The sequence below is a fragment of the Tachysurus fulvidraco genome, chromosome 19 (genome assembly GCF_022655615.1).
Source record: "Tachysurus fulvidraco isolate hzauxx_2018 chromosome 19, HZAU_PFXX_2.0, whole genome shotgun sequence".
Lineage (NCBI taxonomy): Eukaryota > Metazoa > Chordata > Actinopteri > Siluriformes > Bagridae > Tachysurus > Tachysurus fulvidraco.
Genome location: NC_062536.1, coordinates 3,045,216 through 3,056,537, shown reverse-complemented (window position 1 = coordinate 3,056,537; position 11,322 = coordinate 3,045,216). Strand labels below are relative to the sequence as shown.

The 11,322-nt window shown below is 36.3% G+C and overlaps 1 protein-coding gene across 3 annotated transcripts; it reads right to left on the bottom strand.

Moving 5' to 3' along the window:
• Positions 1-2,231: 2,231 nt before the first annotated feature.
• Positions 2,232-10,879, bottom strand: LOC113645414 (sterile alpha motif domain-containing protein 3). 3 transcript variants are annotated; one of them, XR_007138576.1, is made up of 7 exons: positions 9,383-10,854; positions 7,146-8,144; positions 6,866-7,018; positions 5,575-5,667; positions 4,769-5,096; positions 3,055-3,228; positions 2,232-2,420 (listed from the first exon to the last, which is right to left on the bottom strand). XR_007138576.1 is itself a non-coding variant. In XM_027150972.2 (6 exons), exons 2-6 carry the CDS (start codon positions 9,413-9,415, stop codon positions 4,773-4,775), a joined length of 1,602 nt encoding a protein of 533 aa, XP_027006773.2. In that variant the 5' UTR covers positions 9,416-9,459; positions 10,861-10,879; the 3' UTR covers positions 4,501-4,772. The 3 variants fall into 3 exon arrangements, 2 of the variants coding, with proteins under 2 accessions (XP_027006773.2, XP_027006771.2); XM_027150972.2 differs by lacking the exons at positions 2,232-2,420; positions 3,055-3,228 and adding an exon at positions 10,861-10,879 and having other exon boundaries at positions 4,501-5,096; positions 9,383-9,459; XM_027150970.2 differs by lacking the exons at positions 2,232-2,420; positions 3,055-3,228 and having other exon boundaries at positions 4,501-5,096.
• Between the last annotated feature and the right edge of the window lie 443 nt (positions 10,880-11,322).

Here is an 11,322-nt window from a genome sequence, read left to right as displayed (position 1 = left end):
CCCTCACACACACTCTCTTTACCCCACACACCCCTCACACACACTCTTTACCCCACACACCCCTCACACACTATACCCCACACACTCCTCACACGCACTCTTTGCCCCACACACCCCTCACACACTCTTCACCCTCCTGCCATCTGGAAGAAAAAGGTACTGAAGCATTTGGTGATTATTATTTTTGTTTATCTTTTGTGTTTGTTATTTTGATCACCTTTTGGTTTCTATAAATATTTCATTGATATATGTTTATATATATATAATTGTGTTGTGTTGTGAAAATGTACATACCTGTTTACTTAACTCTTGTGTTAATGATGGTCTTAACTAAAAGGGGCGGGGCTTGGCCTATAAGAAGGCACCCCAGAGAAAGATCTGGGTCAGTTTACCTGGCTAGCGAGCGTGCAAGTGTGGTGCAATCTCTTTTGTCTGTCTTAAAGTAGTGGACTAATATATATATATATATATATATATATCTTTTTCTTTCAACTTTGTGTGATCTTACAGATTCACTGGTGTCTGCTGCCCTCTTTTGGATGTTAGCACATCTACAGAGAGATTCCCCATTTAAGTCTATGGGGAAAAAACACCCCTTTGAATTTCCATACTGGGAATTCTGGAATTCTGATCGCTTACAAAATAGATAGCACACCTCTCCTCAATGAGCCGGTCGATTTGACACCTCATTTATGGGTCTAGGACAAAAGCTGCGGAACAAGTTACGCGCCGAAAAAGTGTCCAGAAGAAGAAGAATAATAAGAATAATAATAATAACTAACTAGAACGGTACATTTCCTAAAGAAAATGTGAATGTGCTTGCACGTGGCAAGTTCCCCTCATCGTGCTGAGTGTTTTGATATGTCACATGTCCATGTTGTGCTAAATTTTTGATTTTGCTAATTTGGGGGGTGGGGATACATGTGACGTCAGTTCCCCTCATCTTGCTGAGTGTTTTGATATATGACATGTCTATGTTGTGCGAATTTTTTTTTATTTCGCTTGAATTTTAGGAATTTCCCATTCATTTCTATGGGACTTTTTTGGCCGCTTTTCGCGAACATCGTTGGTCGGATCACTTACAAAATAGATACCACACCTCTCCTCAATGTCCTCAATCCTCTACGCGCCGAAAAAGTGTCCGGAAGAAGAAGAAGAAGAGAAGAAGAAGAAGAAGAAGAAGAAGAAGAAGAAGAAGAAGAAGAAGAAGAAGTATGCAAGAGAATAAGAATGTGCTTTGTAAGCACATTAACTAGAACGGTACATTTCCTAAAGAAAATGTGAATGTGCTTGCATGTGGCAAGTTCCCCTCATCGTGCTGACTGTTTTGATATGTCACATGTCCATGTTGTGCTAAATATTTGATTTTGCTAATTTTGGGGGCGGGGCTACACGTCACGTCAGTTCCCCTCATTTTGCTGAGTGTCTTGCACTAGTATTGCTTTATAGGCTTAATAACAAGACATTGCACAATACATCAAGTTGTAACGACATTTGATTAAATGTAATAATTTAATGTTGGTTAAATTATTAGTATTCATTAGCTGCTGCACAACAAACAAATTGAAAATAATGATGAGAGGTAAGCAAGTAAAAACTGATTGATACACAACAGAAAGAAGGAGTTTGTGCTCATATTCACTCATTCCCAGGTGAGTCTCCTCATAAAGGTGCAGTCTAAAATGACTGAGATTAAACATAACCCAGTTTGGGTCAATTCTGAACTCCAGCACTGGGTACAATGTGGACTGATCCAGTGTGAGTTGTTTTAACTCAGCAACGTTGTGTTATAATGTTAACCCTACATGTTATAGTGATTTATTTTTATTAAAAACATGTTTCTCTTCAGAAATACATTCTGTAACTATATATTGTGTTAGACATACATTTATTTTTGAAGAACTATATTTATTTATATATTTGAGGAACAAAAATAGTTTTTCTACAGAATACTCTACAGAATTATCTATACATAATATTAATTTTACACAACAAAAATAATGACACTGTATTTATGTATTTTATTCCCTCTAAATGTATGATGTATTTATACAAGACATTTTAAGTACCTTTATACAACATAATTTTAGTTATGTATCCAGTAATATAGCTATAAGTATACATGGGTTCAGCTCGAGTTCATGCGAATTTTCACCTTTTGTTCCAAATAATCCCTCAGGTTTATATGGGATTGAGGTCCAGGGAATTTTATCCAGGGATCAGAGGTCATTATAAACTCAATGTAGAATTGTGTTTAGTCGGATTCACTGTACACAATGAACACACACTTTTCACGTCTCTGAGTCTGTTTAATGTGTTAGAACTAAATGAGTGATGTGTTAATAAACATGTTCTCTATTCTCCATCATGGTGATGCAGGAATACTGGAGTCTTCATCACACACAGATATTCAACAGAGCCTGAATATGAAATAAAAAAACATGAATTAATCAGCACAAAGTGGACTGTGGTACTTTATGACCAACAGCATGTAATCATCTCTGCTCCAACAGAAACATTATCATCTCCTGTTTATAATGAATCATTCAACATTTCTTCATTCTTACTAACATCTGTGTTCTAACATTTAACTAAAACAAATGAGAACTTCCACAAGTTCTAACAGGATAATGAGCAGATCTTTACCCATCACATCACTGCTCTTATCCAATCACAGGAGCTTTTTTATATAACAAACACTACTGTGTCATTTAGATCTTATTCTACATTTATATTTAAGTGCAGACTAAGAACAAACTCAGGTGAATTTTACAGGAATGACAGAAGACACAATGTTCATTAACAATCACTCTCATCAACTCATTGGTGACTTTTTGTAGACTGTCTGAATCCCTGTTTTCTGCCTTCACGTGACTTTTACATCAACACACTTTACTGAACACAGAACAGCATTAAGAGAATCGTTAGAAAAATTCTGATTAAACAGAATATAGTGACATTTTCTAAGAGAAATGTTACTGAAGAGAATACTGAAGTGTGTATCAATGTGTAATGATGATGAGGTTACACTTTTATTAACAGGTCATTACTCACATCAGCATATGTAGTTTGTAATGTTCATCATCCTTAAGATCAGACAGTAGCTTCTTTCCTGAGTGTCCTAGATTATTACAGGACAGATCCAGTTCTCTCAGGTGTGAGGGGTTTGATCTCAGAGCTGAAGTCATAGCAGCACAGCCTTCATCTGAGACATCACAATCCCACAACCTGTAGAGAGACAATGACACACACTTCACTGGTTGTACACAGGGACATTTCTAGTGTTTAATAACTTTATTTTATTTTATTTTATTTTTTGCAAAAACACCAACAAAGCCTTATTAATTAATTTGTTTGTTTGTTTGTTTGTTTGTTTATGTATGTTTGTTAGTTTGTCATCATAGCCTAGAGTTTTTGCTTCAAAATTATGTGAAAATCATCTTGTTTACTCACTCACAGAAAACAATATATTGATTTAAATTTTCTAAGACACTTTTTGTTTGTAATGTGCATATGCGATTAGGCGTCAACTATCATGAGTATTAGTGTGATTCACACCTGAGAAGACAAAGGCCTGCATAATGAGCTGCATAATGAGCCTTACAGGTAAGTGTGTGACTGAGAGAGGAGTTACAAGTAAGCTCTTTGTGTACAATTAAAGAAGTGTAGAAATAGCTTGGTGAACAGTTTCGGCCTATAGCATTATATAATAGGCTATATATACTGTATATTGAAAAGCTGATTTTAGTCTGACAATAGCCTGTTTGGAAACATCCAAATTTAGATATAAAAAAGTAAGTAATTCTATGATGTAGATTGACATTTTATGCCATTTCTCGGGGGCTTGTATGTGATTACCTGAATCACCTCAGTTTATTTCCATATGAACAGTGCGCTCAGAGGGAGGCGGGAACACATTAGCTATAATTAGGTCAAACAGGAGAAACCGGACCACTCCTTACTTTCTTACGAATTACATAAAAATAGATTATTTGTTTTTGACTTGAATTTATTTATGTAATAGTAGACATTTCAAGCTTTCTATGCACTGTAAGCCCTTACAGGTTGATTGAACTTAAAAAATTTATGGAAACTCGTTGCCCTAAAAAAGTTAATTTTGTCTTGTTGAAAAAACAACACATTTTAAGTTTAATGTACTTAAGATTTCAAATGCATTTAATTGAAAAACTTTAGTTCATTGAACTAACAGTTTTTAATGCAGTGCAATTGAAATTTTAGGTACATTAAACTTAAAATGTGTTGTTTTTTCAACAAGACAAAATTAACTTTTTTAGGGCAACGAGTTTCCATAAATTTTTTAAGTTCAATCAACCTGTAAGGGCTTTTGGTTACGCACAGAAACCATATGTGAAACCTACAATCTGGATGAATGTCTGGATGAGTAGACAGAACCCAAAACTTTAATTTAAATATAGCTATTTACTGCAAACGATTTAATAAAGATACACCTGCATTACAAATAAGGACAAAGGATAATCATTTATTTGAACTTACTATTTATTTGAATTCACTTATCAAAATCAGTTTTCAAAGACTGACAAAAACAATGAAATACCCTAAGTACCAATTACCCATTTTAAATCTTTAAAACAGTATTTTAAAACCAAATATTTAACAAGCACAGTGTTGTTACTGTATACTGTATTAATAAGGAGCATGAACATTCGCCAACCCTAAGGCATAGCTCAACGAAAGGGAATGGTTTTTTATCTGAAAGAGAACCAGAAGAAAAATGAATTTACCATACCTGTTTACATGGTTAGCTGATTTGTAACAGCCAGAATCTTGCCCTTCAACTCCTTCTTGCCTAAACCTAGCAAAACTTGCTGAATGAAAAGAAACGTGTTGCCCATGCACTTTGGGTAGTCTAGGTGCAGTGCATAAGTTAAACCAAAAAGCAGACACATGGCCTGGGGTATGTTGTCTAAATTGTCCATTACAACGTTCCCCTCCAAGATGATTCCCACCGAGGATGGGTGGAGACGGAGGGGCAGGGGTTGCAGAGCCACATCTTCATTTTCTAAGCTGAGGATTCCAACTGGCACATGTTGGTACGAGTCTCCGTCATCAGAAGCCTGGACAAGAGATTGAAGATTACTAAAATACATTTTAGCAGTATACAGTTTTTTTCTAGATATTAATTTTATTGGACATTTTTTTTGTTTAGTTGTATGCAAGCATATTTTTTTGTAAATTATGTACACAAGTGCATCCAGGAGTTCAGTTATATTTAAACATTAAGAGTGTGTGTTTTCTTTTGTAGGTCTTTGCATATGACATGAATTACTGATTAAAATAAAACATTATGAGATTAACCTTGATTGTATTTAAGTGTTTCAAAGGTGTCATGACATGAATTTAAATTTCTCCTGAATGATTTAAAATTAAAACTTCCTCCTCACCCATTTCATTCAACGTTTATGTAAAATATAACATTGTTTTTGGTGTTTTTTTAAATTGTTCTTACTAACATAAATGCACAGCAAGGAAAGTATTCCAGCTGAAAATATTATAATAAACCTATGACAGTAAAAACGCAATAATAATACTTACAAAGCATGCTTTGAAGAACTCAGTTTGGTCATCACCAAGAAGTACTGGAAGCCCTCTCATGGCAACACATCGCATGTCTGCGATATCAGAGGTCTGAGGTGTGGTGGTTGCAGATAAAACATTGTATCATTTGTCAACATGAAAGGAAGGCAATTTCTATTAATCATACTTTTAACGGTTACTTAACAGTCTTAAAGTGTTACTTTGGCCCAAAATTAAAATTGTCATTACTCACCCTCATTTCGTTCCACACCTGTAAGACCTTTGTTCATCTTCAGAACACTAATTAAGAGGTATCTGACTGATCCATAAACAGCAATTTACAGTTGAAGTGCCTGCAGTGGTTTAACCTTAAATGTTATGAAAAGACAAGAATACTTTTTGTGCACAAAAACTAAAATAATGACTTTATTCAATAAAATACTCTCTTCTGTGTCATTCTCATACACTGTTTACGTTCAGATCTTCCAGGTTCTACATAAGAATGTCAACTCATTATTGATGTAGAACCTGGAAACGCTGGACGTAAAGATTAGAAGAGAATGACACAGAAGAGAGTATTTTGTTAAATAAAGTCGTTATTTTTGTGCACAAAAAGTGCTCTCATCCCTTCATAATATTAAAGGATTAATCCACTTTCAAATAAAAATGTCCTGATAATTTACTCTCCCCCGTGTCACCCACTTGGAAGGCGATCATTTGTGTTTATAAAGTAAACACAGTTGTTTTTTTTGTTTTTTTAAAGAAAATGACCAATCGTTTCTCTAGATAAGACCCTTATTCCTCATCTGGTATAGTTTACAGCCCTTTGAAGCTGCAATGAAACTAATTTTGACCTTCAACTGTTTGGGGCCAATTAAAATCCAATATAAGGAGAAAAATCCAAGAATGTTTTCTTCCAAAAATTTAACTTCTCATCGACTGAATAAAGAAAGATATGCATATCTTGGATGACATGGGGGTGAATAAATTATCAGGAAAATTTCATTTAGAAGTGAACTAATCCTTTAAGAATGAACTACTATAGTTGATATGACTATTTTAATGATTTCATTAGTATCTTTCTGGACCTTGAAAGTTGAGGTTAATTGCTGTCTATGGAACAATATCTAAAAATAACCTAATTTGTGATCTGAAGATGAACGAAGTTCTTACAGGTGTGGAACGCCATGAGGGTGAGTAATTAATGACAGAATTTTCATTTTTGGGTAAACTAAGCCTTTTAAAAATAATCATATCAGAATGTATTTTAAAATTAAGCAAACAATGGCATCAACTTAAATGTACAAACCTTGGCTTGTTGCAGAAGATCGCTCAAAATCTGCCCAGCGAGACCTCTCTTTGACCTGAAGATCTGAATCAGTTGTGGACAGTGACGATCAAGAGACCCATAAAATTCTTGCTTAAGGTTCTTCCCAACCACCCGGCTGAATTCTTGATACACCTGAAATAGTAAAGGAAAAAAGCATGTTATGAGAACTGTCAAAAATAAACAAATGTCAAATTAATATCTAACCATCATGTTTATCAATACTCATTTCAGTACAAATGTTGCAAACATTTCCCTTTACCTGACTTTCTCTAAAAAGTGCTGGCCAACGTTGAAGTATTTGGCTTACAGGAGGCTTGTTGATCACAACATCCTTTCTCCTCAAAGACAGAGTCATGTCCATCTTCTGATTAATAAAAATGGCATCAGGGTTTTTTCTCTTCATTTCATCCACCAACTGCTGTCTGAGCATTTCAAGACTGGAAGCATCCTGCCCATCTGGGAGGTCAGGTAAGTAGTTGACCTCCCCTTTCCTTGGCTTCTTAATGTTCTTGTTAGGTGGATCACTGCTCGTAGAGTATCTTCCTCTTTTCCCAGCATTAACCATGACGTCTGTGTGTCCAAGGCTCCTCATTTTGGATCTGTAATTTCCCATTTTGTCTTTCAAACTGTTTGTCCATCCACAGTATCCAGAAGGAGATCTTGGTTCTTGAAGGCAGGGGTGAGTATTGACCAGAGCCTTTGCAACAGTTCGTAGATCCTCAGTAGTTGGGTATGCTTTGCAGGAATATATGGTCTCTGCAAGTTTCTGAAGAATGTCATGTTTCAATTCCTTTGTCACTTTTAGGTGCGTTCCATCTTTCAAGTAGATTAAATTTGCTTGACGCAGCCTAAATTCAACATCGACAGAGAATTTTGGAGTCAAAAAGATATCAGGCCATGGCATTCTTTTTTCCTGGGGTAATTCCGAGGTCAATACTGTGTCTGCAGTACTTGTAGCATCACTCAACACATCACTTGATGTCTCCATTTCACCTGAAGAGAGTGGCACAAGTTCAATCACCGGAATGATTTTCACAGTTGGCTTCTGAGGGAGCTCTGACAAAACGGTCAGATTGCAAAGTTCGTTATCAAACTCGGGATCTTGAAACTGTAAAGTAAAATTGTAGTCCAGTCTCAGAGTGTTTTTTAAACAACTAACTAATTCTTCAACTGAGTCTGGCTTTGATGTCAGCTTTACTTTTCTGATATCAGCTTCTGTAAGAATAACTCGCAAAGTCATGGTTTCTTTAGAAGCCATCTGGAAGGAAAACACAAAAGAGAGTTCATTTAGCAAAGAGTAAAACGCTTCAATGTCACCATCAGTTTACCATGTACACTATAGGCTGAAAGTGGAAGAATATCATACAGGTCTTGAAGCTGAAGTATGCAAAAAGATGGCTTATCTGGGCAGCAAAGCTCAAAAGAACGAAGGTGCTCAAAATACCATGATTTCATCACTTTGCACACAAAAAGTACCTCTGTATTCACTGCAACAATGTGAGTAATTTGCTTAAAATCAGGTAGCCCTGAACATGATCCAGCTGAAAGTATCATGTCTGTCTTATAATCAGTCCCATTAATGCAGACAGATGGTGCAACAAGAAGTGCTTGAGCTTGAGGGAGTTTTTGACCAAGTGCTCTTTGAATGTTCTCTGGGAAGGTGTTAACTAACACTGGTGTAACCTTAGCCATTTCCAAGTCCAACTTGAAAAAAGAACTGCAGTCTAGCTGATGGCTAAGAGCCCTCTGGTGTTTCAGTGCAAGTGTCATGGCAACATTCTTGAAGTTCTGGGCATCATGCATCACCTTTTTGAAAAACTTATGCTTTCCTTCAAAACGCATTGTCCAGACTTCAGTAAGTGGACCATGTACCCTAATCAGTTCAGCGTAGTGTTCAATGTAGTGGTGTTTTGGTCGTAGTGTAAAGTCAGGGAAGGTTGACTGCAGAAGGTCCCTATGCTCTGCTACTTTGTAGTCAAGGATGTATAAAGACTCTTCATTAAACTGAGGTGCCACAACTAATGCAACAATGTCCTTGAGGAGCATGAGTATTTCCCATGTGTTGTCACCCTCAGGAATGTTATGGCCAATAAGCAGAGGAAGAAGCCTTATTAGACACCAATTCTCATGGCCATTTCCCCCAATTGTGCCCTTGGTTGAGAAGGCCTTTGAAATCAGCTGAGGCTGATTGGTTTTGTCAGCAAATGTATAAGGAAATGATCTGATAGCATCATTCAACACATCTAAGGTGATGTATTTCTTTGCCATCAGGTCTTTGAGGCAAAGAGACAACTCCATTGGGACTATTCCCTCAAAGACATCATGTAATATGTCAGGGGGATAACCACCAATGACATGAAAATGCTCCAAATTTGCTGTGAGTGGGCATTGTCTTCTCACACCTGTGTTTCGACCTGAATTTGGATCCCGCAATGTTTCTTGCACATGCCTGTTGTGTTCATCTCTCTGTCTGAGTTGAAATGCGCCAGATCTTACCTCTTGGTGTTGTGTGTCAATTCTGGATGCCATGCAAAATCTGCAAAACTTGTCCACAATGAAGCTTTCATAAAATCCTGCAAGAGAATGGGCACCGAGGTTATCTGCTGACACAAAGAGTACTGTCCCTTTAACACTTCTACCAAGATGTTCAATGTAGACCCCATGCTGTTCGAGAGTTGCTAAATCACAAAGAAGTGGGTACAGAACTCTTTCATAACCACACTCTTTAACTGTTTCAGTGTTGCACAGAAGAGCCAACTGAATTGAGTTTAGTGTGGATCTGTATTTTCCATGCAAGTTTACAATAACCCAATAAAGTGCACACATCTTATGTTTTCTTTTAGATGTTCCTAAAGGATTAGCCACTTCGAGATCATCAATGTACAGACCCAGAACGATTGTGAATTCATCACAACTAAGAAGTGCATTCTCTCTAAAGTTCGAGCCATCACTACATGTCATATATTCATGTGTTTTATGTTCTTGTTTTGACATAGCTTTATCCAAAATGTCTTTCTTGTTTAACAGTTTTTGTAGCATCTGTAAGAGCGGAACATACGCTACTGTTTTTCTTCCTTTCTCAACAACAAACTCTATAGGCATTACCAGAGGAAAGTTACGCATTACATATGATGCTCTCCTTTTACTAGTTGCAAGACATCCATTTTTTCCACATGATTTGGACAATATGTCACACTCTGCCACAGTCTCAACCACCTCTTTCAAAACTGACTCATCTACATCTCCAAAGTGTTTCTGAAGAACAGCCTTCACATTCTTGTGCAAACGTGGCAGGGACAACTGAACTATTTGGCAAAGCTGTTGAATTACTTCCTGAACAGAGTTCTCTGGCATGTGAAGGATGGTTTGCATTTTTAAAAAAAGAGCTGCTAAATTATGTTCCAATTGTTGTCCTAAATCTTGAGATTGTGTTTCGCTTGCTTCTGCATTGAATTCATCTTGGCCAAATTCACCTGGAAGGATCTCCTGCACAGCACAATCCTGAGTGTCAATTACACTGTCATCAGTTTCGTTCTCATTACTCTCTATTCTAACTATTAACTCTGGTTTAAACATTCTCTCATTTTGATCTTGGTGATGCTTACTTTTGTGTGCACTGAACGTGGAATATACACTACTTTCAAAGCTACAGCCTTGAAATGGACATTGAACTTTTTGGTGGTCTTTGAGATGTCTACGCCGAAGGTGGGCAAAATATTCATTAATGTGACAGGGTTCAAGAAAATCACAAAGTTGACAGTGAAACTTAGCTTCAAATTTTCCCTCCAATTGTTTATCAGTTGCTGTATGAAAACGGGATAAGTGTATTTTAAGGCTATTGAAAGACTTAAAACTACATAAACATTCTTGATACAGGCATGGAAAAGGCTGGCTTCTTGCATAGCTCCCATGTTTAAGTCTGTAATGTTTTAACAAGTATCCCCTTTTGTCACAAGCAAATATGCAATACTTACATTTCCAGATCATCTTGATTAGCCTTGCTTTGAATTTGCAGAGTAATAAAAAAACATTAGATTGCTTTTTACATGATGACAAGAAAAAAAATCTTTTGATCTGTTTTCTACAAAATTTCTATCCAAAATAAAGTACTATCTATTTATTTATTTAGCATGTCATGATACAACAGACTTGCATTAACCGAAATGTACTAGCTAACACCACGCTGATGAGCACGAGGTTGCATTTCTTTAAGACAACTAACGTTACATGGGCTAGTTTTTCTTGCGGGCAGTCGAATTTCAATTTAAGCTATTTTGTTTAATACTTCACTCACAAAGAAATGTAAAATCTTCTAAAAGGTTAATGATAAAGTTGCGCTGTATTTAAACCATGTTGGACATTTCTAATATAGTAAACCGACAAGATGCAAAAACACCATCGAAAAAAGATAGTTTTACACAAAAGACGACGTTTTT